General features: G+C 37.8%; 1 protein-coding gene across 7 annotated transcripts in view; it reads right to left on the reverse strand.

Moving 5' to 3' along the window:
- EGF (epidermal growth factor) overlaps positions 1 to 14294 on the reverse strand; it is a 122841-nt gene extending 108547 nt beyond the window's left edge. For 5 of the 7 annotated variants that reach the window (XM_056803079.1, XM_056803082.1, XM_056803083.1 and 2 more), the window contains exons 1-4: positions 14052 to 14294; positions 10441 to 10622; positions 7924 to 8154; positions 5630 to 5832 (exon numbers count right to left, since the gene is read on the reverse strand). In XM_056803079.1, the coding sequence (XP_056659057.1) occupies positions 5630 to 5832; positions 7924 to 8154; positions 10441 to 10622; positions 14052 to 14279 (844 nt within the window). In that variant the 5' untranslated portion in view covers positions 14280 to 14294. The remainder of the gene's footprint in view (positions 1 to 5629; positions 5833 to 7923; positions 8155 to 10440; positions 10623 to 14051) is intronic. The other 2 variants (XR_008912987.1, XM_056803078.1) reach the window with 1 other exon arrangement.
- Positions 14295 to 17432: the final 3138 nt, after the last annotated feature.

The following is a 17432-nucleotide window of genomic DNA, read 5'->3' on the forward strand; positions in this document are numbered from 1 at the left end:
AAAAATGCATGTTGATTGAAATGATAAAGGGGGGGGTAGGCAGTAAGGTGGGCAGGCAGGCAGTAAATTCTGCCAGGACCCAAGCATGAGCAGTTCAGTTTTGAGTTGAGTGGTCCTGTAGGAAATTGTTTTTAAGCATAATTCCGTTGATATCCAGGGAAGTGGGTTTGGTATAGCAAAGAGGGTCAAGAGACAAATAATGTTAGAACAAACACCCTGGCTGGAAGAAAGACTATGACTTCCTGGAATGAACTCTAGAGGTTTCTAAATTTAAAACTTCCTAAAAATGATGCAGTCATCATCTCCCCTCCTATTTAATTCTGTGACCAGTTGTATTATCCATCCAAGACACGTTTGTATGCATGTGTTCTATTGGATGAACTTACTGTAATGATTTTTATCTATCATTCAATATCATGTGAAAAAGACTATGCTCAGCAGAGGTGACCTTGATCAGTATGGAGTTCATTCTCACAAAATGTTTATATAGAGGAAAAGGAGGCACTTAGAACAATAATCACTAGTGTTCTTTTGATAGATTTTGGAAGAGAGGGAGTTAGTCAGAAACAGAAGATATCCCTTCCAGTTTGGCAGATAAAAGATTGTTTTATTTTTCAAATGAGTTATTAAAAGTTTTTAGAAAAGCTATCCAGCTAGCAGTCAAACTTTTTTCTTATCTTTTTTCTATCCGTATTGTCCCTTCTCATTGATTCCACTCTTCCCTTTTAATCTAATTTACTTAAACCACAAAATACTTTGACTACTTAGTTGCAAAATGAAAGTAGAAAAGAATCCTTATCTCTTGAAAATGACCTAACACACTCTTGCCCTTCTTCATTTGATTTGCTGTTACAATCTTTCTTGGCTAAAATCTCTGTTGTTTCTTTGACTTGCTTTGAATTCCTTGTTTTTGATCTCTTGATATAATCTTTCAACCCAGCTAAGAAAGTTAAATCAATCTCTCCTACTTTCTCAAGTGCCTTTAAGATGTTACCTAAGACCTCTTGTAGGATTTGTATTGGATAGATTCTCCTAAGATCTTTATTCTGCAAGGTTTGGGATAAGTTTCTTTGTTGATGGTTTTCTTAAACCTAAAAGTAGCCCATTTACAATTACACTATTATTCATCTGTCAGTATATGTTTTAGGGTACCTAATATTGATGATTTCACTATTTTCTCGACTGACACAGTTTTTCATCCCTTGATAGCTTAATAGATGGTATTTCTGAAAGTTAATATAGCCAAAAATTTCAACAAATAGGTTGACCTGGTGATTATCCTCTCAATCTAAATTGATTCTTGCCTAAAGATACACAATACATGATATTTAGAGATATATCATTGCTGTTGTTTGTCCTTCATTTTCAAAGAGGACAAATGACAGCATAGGGTCATGACTTGCCAGTGAGCTGGATTGAAGGGAAGCAGAGCTACACTCTCTCTTCTAGTCCAGTGACAAGACAAGAGTCAAAATGACTGGCAATGGCCATATGTTCAATGTAGAGATAAATTATAATTACATGTCACATATTATACAATATATTATATTATGTGGAAATATATAAATTTTAAGTATATAATTAATTATATGATAATTGTGTATTTTCACTTGTTTATGTACTTTCCCTCTCTTTGTATCTATACCTCTTTACACAGTTAAAGTACCTCACACATAATAAATGCTCATAAATGCTTGTTTTTATTGTTCTAATGATGATGAAATGATTTAACTCCTTTGGGTTATGAGGAGGGGCAGGGTGGATCCTTAGAAAAAGGATCTTTATTTCCTCCTCTTCCCCATTCTGACAACTTAAAACCTATCTGGATGTCAAAAGATCTAGAGGATAAAGTATTTAACAGGACCTTTCTCCCCAATATTCCCTCCAGTGGTCCTTTCCTTTTCCTTCATCCTAGTTAAACACTGACATGACCAATTTCTACTGTTGCAAGAAGGATCCTAGAATCCTCACTCAATTCACATCCCCAATTACACTCACTGCTTACCAACGCTGATAGTCTATACTATCTGCCCTTCAGCTGCATCCCTAATGCCCTCCTGCCAAAAGTCAGAGAGCTAATTAGCTATGGAATTGAGATTATGAGCCAGGTTACCTGATACTTTGTTCAGTGCTCTTTCCAGTTCATTGGGCTGCTGAGAGTATTTAGTTATAGAAATCAATTATTTGAAAACATTCTAACCAATGTTCTGTGCCAACGATTCGAGGCCAGATAGGAAATAATCACTGTCTTCCAGATGATGCATGCTGATGCTGTGAAGACCCACTTTCTACTGTGAAGACCATCATGGCAGATAATCAATCATAGATTTAAAGCTGGAAAGAACCTTTTACAGGCCATTGAATCCAATCCACCCTTTTTTTTAAACAATGTTTTTACAATTTAAATTTTATTTAATTTTACAAATGAAGAAACTGAGGCTCAGAGAGATTAAGTTAATAACTCAAGCCAGAAGGTTCTGAGAGGTGGGATTCAAACCCAGATCTTCTCAGGTCTCCAGAGCCAGAGCTCTCTCCACTTAGGTGTGGTTTCATTCATTGTTGTATTTTTTTTTAACTTTCTCTTCCTTTGCTCATCTCTCTGCCTCAGAAGAGGCCATAATCAGTACTTGGAACCCAGTTATAGATAGATCTCCAGCAACTCCCCTCCTCCTGAGAGCTTATCAACTCAGTCCATAGAATTGAATGTCCTCTATCAGCCCTCTTCTCAAGTCACTACTCATATTTGCTGAGCACACCCACACATTCTCTTTGCTACAGCTAATCAAACCTGGATCTCATTCTGGTTCACTTTCATGCTATTCTTTCCATGAGGGCACTCTCTTTATTCTTCTCCACCAAATCAGCCCCAGCTCAGATTTGTCTGTGCAAAACTCAGCCCCTCGGACAAAGCCTTTCCTCTCTACCCATAGTGATAGATGAGAGAAACCATGTATGATAAGCATATATAGACACAGATATAAGTATATGTTATACACACAGGTAAGTTTCTCACTTCAATAATTCAAATCAGTCATTCTTCCCCATTACCTCAGTTGCCCAACACTCTTGCATGGCCAGTGTCCATCTCCGTGTCCTTAGTGTTAACTGTGAAAAATCTCCCACATGTTTATGTGTCTGCTGGGTCTCTCGCTCTTATGGTAACTTCATAAATCATGGCACTAGGATGATAAGGGACTTCAACGGCCAAGTACAGGTCCCTCATTTTGCAGAAGAGAAGCTCAGCTCCAGGGAAATTAGGTGACCTACCAAAGCCACACAACTTCCAAGGCATGATTTGAACCTACCTTCTCTAACAAAGTCAAGGCTCTTCCCATTGGACCATGTCTTGTTTTCTCCACAACTTCCCAAAGTCTAAAATTCTATTTTCCTTCCTTGATCTTAAAAATGATTTAAGAAGTAAAAGAGTTTCCACATTGCACTCTAGTAATGATTCATCTATAGTTGGACAGTGAAGAGAGCATTGAGCCCAGGGTCAAGAAGACCTGAATTATTCGTTCACTAGCTGAGAGACCCAGGGTAAGTCACTTAACTGTGTCTGCCTCATGTTCCTCCTTTGTAAAATGTGGAAAATAGCATCTACCTCCCCACAGTTGTTTTAAGGATCAAATGAGATAATATTTGTGAAGTGTTTTGTAAACTTTAAAGCCCTACAGAAATGCTAAAAATTATTATTATCATTATTATTCAGCATTCACAGTTTTTTGGCAATATCCCCTATGATAAACAGAGCTGAAGGACAGGAAGTAAACAAATAAAGCCTCTGAATGATCACAGCAGAGGAAGCAAAATCCACATCCCTAAAGCTAATTTGCATAACTCAGTCACCCCAGATTCTTTCTTCAGGGCCTGTTTAGTCTCATTGTAGACATAATTCTAATATCTTGGGCAGGGAAGAGAGAATGAAGGATCTGGTGTTTCTGTCCACATTAAAATAACAAATCAGTAGAGGGAAGGAATATAGGTAGAAACAGTGCTAGCAGTTAAAAGTGACAGTTCAGAGCCTGAAATTCAGGGATAGGACAGAAAAATTATATAATAAGATTCAAAAAACACTATTAAAAGAATAAACCCTTAACTTCCATCTTATAATCAATACTCTGTATTGGTTCCAAGAGAGAAGAGAGGTAAGGACTCGGCAATGGGGTTAAGTGACTTACCCAGGGTCACACAGTGAGGCTAGATTTAAACTTAGGACCTTCCAGACATTTTTAGGCTTTCCTCTCAATCCACTGAGCTATCTAGCTGACACCAAATCTGATTTTTTTTCACCTAAGCTTATCTACCATCGTTTACACTGAAAACCAGCTAGGAACCAAAGTTCCATGTGGGTTACTCAAGTTCCCCTCAAGGTTTTTTATAACAGTTCTAAGTCTGGCCCATCCTGACTTCCTGAAGCCATTGCCAACATCTCTGGACTTCCTTCCTGAGTGTGTCTGCACTGGTCAAGAAACGCTTAAAGCAAAGCATATATGCATGTGCCAATGGTTGCAGTGACTGCCATATTTCTCATGCCTCCACCCAATCACGTTACAATTAGAAGGACAAAATAGAATTTGTATTTGTATGTTTACAGACTCAGAACAGTGTCCAGCATAAAATAGGGGCTGAAATATTTGGTTGTTGATGATTAATGATGCATTTCTTCCAGTGGGAGCTGACCACACATTGGGGGAACATTATTGCTTACCCATCCTAACTCTTCTGTATGTTCTTTTCTCCCTCTTCTTCCTCCCTTTCCTCTCTCATCCAACTCCACCTAGGGTTGTTGCTCAGGTAAAATCCATAGGATCATAAACCCAAATTACATAATATTTATTTTAAATACTGCTGGATGTGTGTTTTATCATCTCTAACAGAATGCAAACTCTTTAAAGACAGGAACTATTTTATATTTGTATCAGTGCTTGGGCAGTACCTGTCACATAATAAGTGCTTAGTAAAGGACAATTGAGTGGATGACTGATGAATTAATTGACCAAATCCAGAAGGTACTATAGGTGTATTTTGTGTGATAATACAAGTACAACCCAGCTCAAATTGCTTGTCAGGTCTGGGAGAGGGGAAGGAAGAAGGAAGGGAGACAATATGGATCATATAACTTCAGAAAATTTGTTATTAAAAGAAATTACTATATGATTAGTCTAACTACTTTAATTTTTTCAGATGAGAAATGAGGCTCAAGACTTGCCCAGGCTCATAAGGCTGAGAAGCAGAAGTATTTTCAGAAAAAGTTTGAAAGTAAAAATGTGATGGCAACAGTAGATAAAATGCTGGCCCTTGAGTTATGAAGACTCATCTTCCCAGGTTCAAATTCAGCCTCAGATACTTCCTAACTGTGTGACCCTGGCCAAGTCACTTAACCCTGTTTGCCTCAGCTTCTTTATCTGTCAAACAAGCTGGAGAAGGAAATAACAAACCACTCCAGTCTCTTTGCTAAGAAAACCCCAAATAAAGTCATGAAGAATCCGGCACAACTGAACAAAAGACATTATTTTAAGCACTTTCAGCTGGGCTAGAAACAATATTCAGAAGTCTGCTTTTCTTTTCTTTTCTTTTTTTTTTAAGATATAAGAGAGTCAAAATTTGGAACTGTGTCAAAATGACTTACCAGAAACCTGAGTATCATTTCTTGCTGTAGGCTGCAGAAATTGGTGTACTACTTTGATTTCAGTTGGTGGTAAAAATGATGGCTTAAGGCTCATTTTAACCATTTTCTCCCCTGTGTATTTGTTGGCTCTCCAAATGGAACTTGTATTCCATTCTGAATAGAACATGTCTTCAACAAAGAGAGACATTCCAAAATAATGGTGCCTGCAAAAGAACATGAGAAAGAAAGGTGGAAAAAGAAAGACAAGATGGCTGGCCCCTTCCATAGTTTCATTCATTTTTGTTTCATTTCAAAGTATGTTGAATTTAAATTATTAATGTTTCTATTTATGATTTTGAATTTTTTCTGTGCAAGCACAGAAAGTAATAATACCAATAACAAATCACACATGTAAAATACATTACGGTTTTAAAATGCTTTTCTGAAGAAAAAAAAAACCTTGAAGTAGACAATATATCTCTTCATGATCCCATTTGGGCTTTTCTTGGCAAAGATGCTGGACTGGTTTCCCATTTCATTCTCCAGCTCATTTGACATATGAGGAAACTGAGGCAAACAAGGTTAAGTGCCTTGCTGAAGATGATACAGCTGGTAAGTGTCTGAGGCTAGATTCAAATTCTAGACCTGGCACTCTATCCACTGAGCCATCTACCTGACCCTATGTTATATGTGACATTGATGTGTATCCTTGTGGAGAGTAGGGTTGTCCAACCGCTAAGGCATCATTTTTGGTCCCTCCTCTCTTTTGAAAGGTCATCCTTTCTAGGCCTTGCCCATCTCCTCACTGAGGGATGGTTTAGGGCATGAGCTTTTCTCTCCTCTCCTCTCCTCTCCTCTCCTCTCCTCTCCTCTCCTCTTCTCTCTTCTCCTCTCTAAAAATTTAATCAGCCTTACCCTTTTAAGAATAACTTTCTCATTTTTAGGCTGGAAATAATATAATGGCATCTCGGTGGCTTCAAAACTGACTTCAAATACTTACTAGTCTTGTGACCCTGGGCAAGTCCCTTAACCTAATTTGCCTCAGTTTCCTCATCTGTCAAATGAGCTGGAGAAGGACATGGCCAACCACTCCAGGACCTTTGCCAAGAAAATACCAAATAGAATCACCACAACTGAACAACAATACAAAAGACCTTCAGGCACCCATCATCCCTTTCTCTGATATATGATTGAGTTTATACGAGGTGACAATTGCTCAAAGCCCTCAAGAAAATTCCTAGCATTGAGACAGAAGTTCAGCCTTCTATCTTCATTTACATTTTGAATATTTTCCAAGAACTCTGAGCTTCCTCTCTTTCCCTCTTCTCAGTACAGGCTTATTATAAAGTACAAGTCTTCATATCTGACCTCTGGTTTCATTACATAGGAAGCAAAATCAGAATAGGGGGAATTGTTAGATAAAGAAAGGGAGAGAAGACTACAAGCTACTCAAGAGGCATAGGGAGGAGAGATTGAGGGAAGAGCAGAACTTTCACAGTTTCTCTCACTATTAAAAAAATAATTCAAATCCCCTGGTCCTGGGTAAATTCTTTTTTGTTCCAAGTTCCTGCAAGGACCAGAAAATGGAAACCATTTTGAAAATCGAAATTAAACTTTTGTGTAATTATAATTTTGTTCCAGAGTTTAGTGCTGACTAGAGAGATTTGTGAATGCATCTCTCTTCCTTCCCTCCAGAGGTAGATGACTGGCATGTTGACTAGTTTTGATGAGTTATCTTTTCTCTCTTTTTTTTTTAATTCTCTCTTTCACAGAATGGTTCTCTGTATTGAAGAGGTCAAAGAGATATTTTGGGAAATGAATGTGGGACTGAAAACAAAAGATATCGACATATCCTAGCTATGTGACCCTGGGCAAATCACTTAACCTCAGTTGCCTAGTCCTTAGTGATTTTCTGCCTCAGAACCAGTGCTTAGCATCAATTCTAAGAAGGAAGGTGAGGGTTTAAAAAAAGATATCAATAAAATTACTTTTTTGTTGCATAAAGCAGATAAAGGCATAATAATTCCAATATCTACAAAAGTGACAAATGCATATAATTTTTTAAAACCCTTACCTTCCATCTTGGAATCAATACTGTGCATTGGTTTCAAGGCAGAAGAGTGATATGGTCTAAACAATGGGGGTTAAGTGACTTGCCCAGGGTCACACAGCTAGGAAGGGTCTGAGGCCATATTCAAACCTAGGACCTCCAATCTCCAGGCCTGACTCTTAATCCACCCAGTTGCCCCTGACAAATGCATTTTAGTAGACTTTAAGTACTATGTTATTTCCTTTAAACTGAATGCAAAACTTACTTTGTAAAATGACTTAGCAGTTGGACAGAGCCACCATCATAATTACATGAACCAACATGAAGATCACTCTCTTCACCACTGTACTGGATCCAAAAGAGTTTCTGGTCAATGACATCCAGTGAGATCATTTTAATTGTTTGTGACCTCTTCAATAGAATCTTCATATCAGTCCCATTTAGATTTGCTCTGTTTATGGTGCCAGTTATATTGTCTGCCACCCAAAATATAAACCTAAGTAGGAAAAAAAAGAAGTTAAAGCATAACAATTTGAAGAGATGCCATGGCCAATTTCAGGATTTATCAAGCATTAGGCTTTGTCTAGACACAAAAGGTGGAGCTACTCTTGGCAAAAGTCCAGTTCATAAGACACATTTGACTAAAATGTCAAACTGGTCTTTCTTCCTCAAAGCTTTCTGTAGGTGCAACTTCAGCCTTCTGAAAGCAATTTAGGTACAATTCCTATTGTTCCTTTCTCAGCCCGGAATAATTGCTCCTTAAACCCCCTATAAGAAAATATTTTTGTTCTTTCTTTTCTGAAAAAAAAAACCTCATTTTAAAAATAACTCTATCCCAGGAAATATAGATGATACAATAGATAGAGTGCCAGTCTTGAGTGTAGAAGACTGATTTTCCTAAGTTCAAATCCAGCCTCAGACATTTACTAGCAGTTAAGTGTCACTTAACACGGTTTGCCTCAGTTTCTTGTACAGTTATAGCCTCTGTAACATGAGCTGGAGAAGGAAATGACAAACCACACCAGTGCCAAGAAAACTCCAAATGGGGTCCCGGAGAGTCAAACAAGAATGAAAATGACTGAACAACAAAAAGGATCTTGGCCAAGCCCCTCATCTTATAGATCAGAGAACTAAGACCCAGAGAGGTTAACCGTGCAACAAGAGCTTTATTATCTCTGCTTGAGGCATCAGCATCCTTCCCAGTTACTCAGGTGCATCACTTCCAAGTCATTTGAACTCTTCCCTCATCCTTGTCCTCCACATCCAATCAGTCACTCTAGAGTCTGCCTTCACTGCCCCTTCTCTGAACTCTTTCATTCTATTACCCATGTTCAGACCCTCATCACTTCTCAGGTAGGTTACTGAAATAATCACTAGTATAATCAGTAACAGATTACTCTTCCTGCCTTGAATCTAACATTTTCCAGTAAATCCTTCACACTGATACCAGGATATTCTTCCTATTTGACCACCATGATCATGTCTCTTCTAAAAAAAATTCAGGGGCATTCCATTTTGGCTAAAGTATAAATGCTTGATCTTAATAATATTCCAGACCATGCACTATCTGATGCTAACTTTGTCTATCAATTACATCAGATTCACAATACAAGAGAGTCAACACGATTCAGTGGAAAGCATGCTGGGTTTAGAACTAGAATACTTTCAGTCATTTTCAGTCCAAGTCTGGCTTTCCATGACCCCACTTGGGGTTTTCTTGGCAAAGATACTGAGATGCTTTTCCATTTCTTTTTTCAGTTCATTTTTACAGATTAGTAAACTGAAACAGAGTTAAGTGACTTTTCCAGGGTCACACAGCTAATGAGTGTCTAAGGTCATATTTGAACTCAGGTCTTCCTGACTCCAGATCCAGCGCTCTATCCACTGTGTTTCCTTGCTGTCCCTTCACATCTATACAAGGAGCCTAGAGGAGCACTTTTCTGAGCATCCCACAAATAAAAGAAAAGAATTTCTAGGAAGCAGTTTCTGTGAGTTTCCCTAATAGCTAGCTACTATATAATAATAGCTACTATGATTATATGGTACTTTAAGATTTACAAAGCATTTTACAAATATTATCAGCCTTTATTGACACAACATTGCTGGGAGGAAGAAGGTATTTTTATTAATCCCCATTTTACAGATGGTAAAATGGAGTCTGAGGTTAAATGACTTGTCAAGGGTCACAAAGCTAGAAAGTATCAGAGGCAGAGTTCAAACTCAAGTTTTCTGGACTCCAGGTCCAAAGCTCTATTCCTTCTGCCACCTAGCTATGTCTTAAAACAATTTGCCTTAGATTACCCCCAAACAATAGGTGTCAAAGCTAGAATTTGAATCTAAATCCACTGATTTCTAGAACCAATATTCTCCAGATATATATCCTGCATCTTATTCTTATGCAAATATATAATCATTATAGAAGTAAATTCAAAAACACATAATTTTCAATCACATCATTGAGATGCCACCTTGACAATTTTGTTAAATAACCCTTACTTTCTGTCTTAGTAACAACACTAAGACAGAAGGGCAAGGAGTAGGCAAATGGGATTAAGTTACTTATCCAGGATCTAGGAAGTGTCTGAGGCTGAATTAGAATCCAGGACCTCCTATCTCCAAGCCTGGCACCATCCACTGAACTCCTTACCTGCTCCCACCTTACCAATATTCTAGCAAATTAATGCAAGTTTTGCCAATTTGTTCTATTAAAAATAAAGTAGTGACTGTGAATGCTGCACCTTTTCAAGATGATCATAATATCAGAAAATAGTAGGAATTTTACCTTTTTACTGGATCAACAATGATATTTTTAGGATGATTTAATTCTTTTAAGAGGACATGAGAATTATTTCCTTTCATGTCTGTGGCTTCAATTGTTCCTTTCAGTTGATTGGACCAAATGATTTCTTCATGCATCCAATTTATTGCCATTCCTGAAACCCCTTTTTCTGCATTGCACAGAATCTGTGAAATAAACATTTTAATTGCGTTGTTAACCTTTCTTCATCACCAACAAGACAGTTCCCAATACTTCTTTAAGAATATCTGTCATTTTAAACATCTGTCACCATTAGCTATTCTCTTCTTTAATTTCCTGTCATCATTAAACTGCTTTGAGTAAGATGAATAAGTCTGGGGTTGCTTTTATTATTTTTCTAGTTTCAAAATTACAATCACACATGATTCTCCAAAATAACCCTGCTGAATTTACATGTACCTATTTCTTGGCCCAATGGTTACCATCATAGCTCTGAAATCAAAAGATCTTCAAAATATGCACACACAACGGTCTTTTGCAATAATTTCAACTGTCTTAAAAGTGAAATCTATATGAAAGAATATGATTTTCACTTTAACTTAATTTATTAGGGATTTTATATTGAGGTTTTGGTTTTATATGATTATTCTCTCATAACAATGACCAACATGGAAATGTTTTGCATGATAATACATGTGTAATCCAGATCGAATTGATTGCCAGATTCAGAAGGGGGGAGGGAGTAAAGGAAATAATTTGGATCTTATAATTTCAGAAAACTTCTGTGGAAATTTATTACATGTAATTGGTAAAATAAAATATCCTTATAATTTTTTTTTATAAAGGAAGATGTTCTTTGGGATTCCAAAGGATGAAGAAATTGCAAAAAGCAGCCAACTGGATGGTATCTCTCACCCAGATCCCAGACACGAGAACGTATAGTAATTCTCCCAAATATGTAGGAATTTTTTAAAGTTTATGAAAAATAAATTCACATACTCTAGTATTGCCACAGTTAGTATTACTATTTTATGGAATCATTAAAAATAAGATCCTGAGAAGAAGTCTCTAGACTTCACCATACTTCTAAAGGGGTCCACGACACCAAAAAAGATTAAGAACCCCAGCTCTCGACTTAGAAGGAATATGAGAGGTTTCCAGTCCAACCCTCTTCTTTAAGTGACTTGACCAAACTCACACAGCTTCAGAAATGGACTATACATTTAGAGCTCAAAGTCTCTTTATTCTCATTTTACAGATGAGGAAACTGAAGCCTAAAGATACTTAAGCAGCTTGCTTAAAGCCATACAAGGATTGGAATTTGAAAACCCTATTCATTTTTGTAAAAGAATAATCCTATAAGGCAGCTAGGTGGTTAAATGGATTGACGGTGAAGCCAAGAGAAAGGAGGTCCTTGGGTTCAAATTTGACCTCAGACACTTCCTAGTTGTGTGACCCTGGGCAAGTCACTTACCACCACCACCACCACTGCCTAGCCCTTACCACTCTTCTGCCTTGGAACCAATACTTAATATGGATTCTAAGATGGAAGTTAAGCGTTTTAAGGGAGGGGAAAAAAGAACTCAGGTATATCTTCCTCCATGTAGCCTTCTCTGAATCTTTCCAAGTAGAGGCAAACTTCTCCAACTCAAATTTGTCATCTGTTTGACCTCTTTGGTGAATTTATATAGTTGTTGTTATAGTTATTTGTATAAATTGTGTAGTTATTTGTGTAGATCCTTCTGCTAGATTATAACTTCCCTGAGGATGGTTCCTTTCCCCCCCCCCTCTATATTCCTAGAGGCTGGTATGTCAGGCCCTTAACAGCTTTGATCATTGTTTGTTGTTCAATCCTTTCAGTCATGTCTGGCTCTTCATGACCCCATTTGGGGTTTTCTTGGCAAAGATACTGGAATGGTTTGTCATTTCCTTCTTCAGCTCATTTTACAGATGAGGCAACTGAGGCAAACAAAGTTAAGTGCCTTGCTGAAGATTATACAACTGTCTGAGATCTGATTTGAACTCAGGAAGAGGAGTCTTTCTGACTCTAGGCTTGCACTCCAGTCACTGTGCCACCTAGCTGCCAGGGCCCTTAATAGATATCTTCTGAATTGAATTGAATTAAATGTAACCAAACTCAACTGAATAAAATTTTGTTATCAACTTAGCTCTTCCTTTTATTTCTTTTTATAATGCCCTTTCCCCATCAAAGTACCCTTTGCTGTCCCAGGCTCTTAAGTTCAAATGCTTGAACCGCAAGAGCTTCTTTTTCTCTGTTTCTCCTCTCTTTCCCAGGTCCCTTTTATGTCTTGTATTTTTTCACTAGAATGGAAGCTCTTTAAGGGCAGAGAATGTTTAGCATGCTTTAAATTATATCCCTAGCACTTAATAAAGTTTATCATATAGTAAGCACTTGATGAATGCTCTTCTCTATCTCTCTGCCTCTGTCTCTGACTCTCTGTCTGTCTGTCTATCTCTCTCTCTCTCTCCTTCTTTCTCTATTTCTCTTCCCCTCTGGAGTTACTCTAGCTGTCAGGCTGTCAATCTCCTCTTATCCCCCTTCCTGATGAATGGCATTGAGCTCATGCTAAAGAAGTATATAAAAAAGATAGATTAATTAAATGAAAGAGTACTAAGTATGTTGGTGATGGAATACTATTGTGCTAAAAGGAATAATAAAGTGGAGGAGTTCCATGGAGACTGGAACAACCTCCAGGAAGTGATGCAGAGCGAGAGGAGCAGAACCAGGAGAACAATGTACACAGAGACTAATACACTGTGGTATAATCGAACGTAATGGACTTCTCCATTAGTGGCGGTGTAATGTACCTGAACAACTTGCAGGGATCCAGGAGAAAAAAACACCATTCATAAGCAAAGGATAAACTATGGGAGTGGAAACACCGAGGAAAAGCAACTGCCTGAATACAGAGGTTGAGGGGACATGACAGAGAATAGACTCTAAATGAACACTCTAATGCAAATACTATCAACAAAGCAATGGGTTCAAATCAAGAAAACATCTAATGCCCAGTGGATTTACCCGTCGGCTCTGGGGGGTGGGGGGGAGGAAAAGAAAATGATCTATGTCTTTAACGAATAATGCTTGGAAATGATCAAATAAAATATATTTTTTAAAAAAAGAGTACTAAGAAGGAATCAATTTTGTTTAGAAACAATGAACAATTTTCTGAAGTAATTTGTGTTAAGAACAAGCTCTCAAGAATTTATCTATGGATTTCACATGGTATTTAGGTGTTATTCCCAGAGAATAGAGGGATTATTTTAAGGATTTCCTGCTTAAAATGAAATACTCTAAATTTTTTAGTATTCTTCAAGTAAAACGCCTTTTACTATCCATCCATTCATCTGTTACTCATATTTTTTTTTCAAAATATGCTTTGAGAAGGTTATCCTTCTAAATGTAGGGTAAGAAAAAGGCACCTATTATGTGACAGGAGTGGTGCTAAGCACATAACAAATATTATTCCATTTGATCCTCACAACAATTCTGGGAGGTAGGTGCTATTACGAATCTCCATTTTAAGGTAGAGGAAACTGAGGCAAAAAGAAGTTAATTTGCCCAGGGTCCCCCAGCTAGTAAATCTCTAAGGCAATAATGGTAGGTACCTTACCTCTTTCTTTGTGCCATTCAAGAATACTTTTTGCAGGAGTCCTCTTTCCAAGTCTACCCAATAGATTTTCTCCTTTCTGTAATGAAAATCCATCAATACTGATTCCCCAACATTAACTGCCAGTTGTTCATAGTTAGTTCCCTCCATGTCAATCCTAAAGATAGCATTTCCATGGCTGAAAATTAAGAAGGGTGCAGGACCTGGATGAGGAAGAAAAAACCAAACCATATATTCACATTCATTTTTAAAAGAATATTCAACTAAATTATAGAAAAATTATACCAAACAGAGGTAGAATTATCCATTTACAATTCATCTTTCTAATCACATTCATTCTAATCATCTTCATGTTTCCAGCAGGGTCCAGTAGTTGAGTCATGTTTTTTAAGATAAACAGATAATCTTATTAATTGTGGAAAATAAATGTCATCAAATTAATATGGGTTGGGGTAGAAATTCTAATCATTCTAATCACCATCACTCATAATCATCATGATGTTTCCTGCAGGAAAATAGATACAAAATTACAGAGGTTGGGTCATGGGATTTTTTAAGATACCAATAATCTTCATTAATTACTTGGGGAAAATAAATGTCATCAAATTAATCTGGGGTGGTGTGGGAAGTGAATTGCATAAAGAGCAAGATAGTTTCCCTAACACCTAAGAACTCTAGGTCGGGCACTAATGTGTGAGTAGAAAATCTACGGTGGTAATCTCTATCACATGAAAAATTTCACTCGGACAAGCCCTGTGCATTCATTTAAGGGCCAATGTTTTAATTCTAAGACATTAAATATTGCTATTGATATTGAATTGCCTCCTTCCATTCCCCACCTACCCCTTCCCTTACTTCATGGACTGATTGGTGAGTAAGAGACACAGAAGCAAAGGTGGAGAACAGAAGAGAGAAAAAAGGAAGAAAAACTAAAGACTGAAGTTCTGGAATACCTCCAAAAGATCTAAGCCTGGACCTAGTTTACCCTCATTTCCTTTGTCCTTCTGAAGAACTTTATTGCATTCCTTCTTTTCAGTGCCCAAGCTATTGAAAGGTATGTACTCATATGCTGTTGGTCTTGAGGTTGCTATTTGTATTGGTCTTGTGGTTGACAAACGTCCACATCAATGTGGCCATCGATATTTGTTTTCTGTCCTTTAAAAGAAAGAGGTAGATAGAACCTAAGGCCTGGAGACAAGAGGTCCTGTGTTCAAATATGGCCTCAGATGCTTCCTAGCTGTGTGATCCTGGGCAAGCGAGTTAACCCGAATTGCTTAGTCCTTGCTACTCTTCTGCCTTGGAATGATATTTAGTATTGATTCTGAGAAAGAAGGTACGGTAGGAAAAGGAAGAAGAGGAGGAGACTGTGAAGCTCTTTTTTTCTGGGATTCCCTGTTTGAAGAAAGAAAAGATTAAGATCCTATGAAATGTGTAAGGTCCCTTTCCTGATCTTTAGGGTGCAAGAATGGCCCTTCAGAAATTGCAAAGAGGAAGAAACTCTCCATTTGCTGCTCTAGTGGTAGAAGCAGCTGATGCATACAATGATGACTTCCTACAGAACATTCACTTCTCCAGCCCAAGATCTACAGACACATCAGAAAAATGACTTGACAACCCAGAAGCTTCTTGAGGTCCAAGAGAATATTTAGTCTGTTCTCCTACACGACTACAATTATGTTCTATGTCTTTTGGGCACTCAATAAACAACAGGAGGGAGCAGTAAATAAAGAGCTGGCCTTGAAGCCAAGACTTTAGTTCTGGCTGTGGGACCTTGGGTAGGGAAGTCAGTCTGAACTAAGCACTTTACAAATATTAGCTCATTTGATCCTCACAACAAGCTAGAAAGTGGGTGCTATTATTATCTACATCTTACAATTGAGGAAACTGGGGCAAAACATGGCTTAATGACTTGCCCAAGGTCACACAGATATTAAATGCCTTAGGTCAGACTTAAAGGTAGGTCTTCCTGAACCCACATCCAGCACTGGGTGAAAAAGAAAGATAAAAACAAGTCTTTAATAATATGGCAGGATTTTTGTGAAACTTAAATGGGATGATGTATGGAAAGAGCTTTGCAAACCTTAGCATACTTCATCCCAGGTATGTTGGGCCATGCTAATAATCCCTCCTCCTGGTAAATTACTGGGAATTCTGGACTACAGTAGGGCCAAAGCTGAAAGGATATTCCCACTAAATCTGACACCACATGGTGAGGATGGAGGAGCCATGGGTAGCCAGACCAATCACAATGGGCCAAGGGACTCAAGATGGAAACAGTGTGGGCCATCCTAATCAACAGCGGGGTTGGTGCACTGAGGTGGCAACCTAACTTCCAGACTGATGAAATAGAGACAGCAAGGCTATAAAAGAGTTTTTAAAAAAAACCCAGCCACCACTCCTCACCCTTATCAAAGTAGTTGATATTTGCCCTATTTGCTCAATCCATAAGAACAAAAATTAGAATAAAAGGAGCAAAGTAAACTCCTAAACTTGGTAGCCAATATTAGTTCTTTTTTACTCTTATCTTCCATCTTGGAAATAATACTCTGTATTGCTTCCAAGTCAGAAAGATAATGGGGAACAAGTGACTTGTCCAAGGTCCCATGGCTAGGAAGTACCTAAAGCCAGATTTGGACCCTGTCTTTGAACCTAGCATTCAATCACTGAACCACTTAGTTTACCCCATGTATTATATTAGCTCTGATAATATCTCATCTTCTGTACTATAGGTGCCCTCTACCTCCAGGCAATTGGTACTGATGCTCAGAAAACTGGTAACAGGGAGAAGCTTGGCAACCACAAGACCAACAAATACAATCCTAACAAAGAACAAAGTGATGACATCACTAGAGGACCTGAACAGTCTTGCAATGCTGGAGGTATATTGTTCCCAGGAGTGTATCTTTTATGCCTCTTCATAGTCCCTGGACACACCTGCACTATGTGTGTTTCTTTCATTCATGCCACCTGTTTACAGGTGTTCTCTGCATGCATTTCCTCTTCCCACGGTGGTAGGATGCTTTAGGGAATCTTTACCATAGTTTCATGGTGAGGGGAGAGTAGAGAGAGAGATCTTTACTTGTCACTTCATTTGCTATGCTGTTGGATTTAAATGTCTCTTGCTTGAATTTATATATACTCTATCTGTTAAAAGTCAATACTTTATATTATTATAAGAAAGGAAGAAAGGAAGAAAGGAAGAAAGGAAGAAAGGAAGAAAGGAAGAAAGAAAGAAAGAAAGAAAGAAAGAAAGAAAGAAAGAAAGAAAGAAAGAAAGAAAGAAAGAAAGAAAGAAGAAAGAAAGGAAGAAAGAAAGAAAGGAAGAAAGAAAGAAAGAAAGAAAGAAAGAAAAAAGAAAGAAAGAAAGAAAGAAAGAAAGAGGAA

Source organism: Monodelphis domestica, chromosome 6 (genome assembly GCF_027887165.1).
Source record: "Monodelphis domestica isolate mMonDom1 chromosome 6, mMonDom1.pri, whole genome shotgun sequence".
NCBI lineage: Eukaryota > Metazoa > Chordata > Mammalia > Didelphimorphia > Didelphidae > Monodelphis > Monodelphis domestica.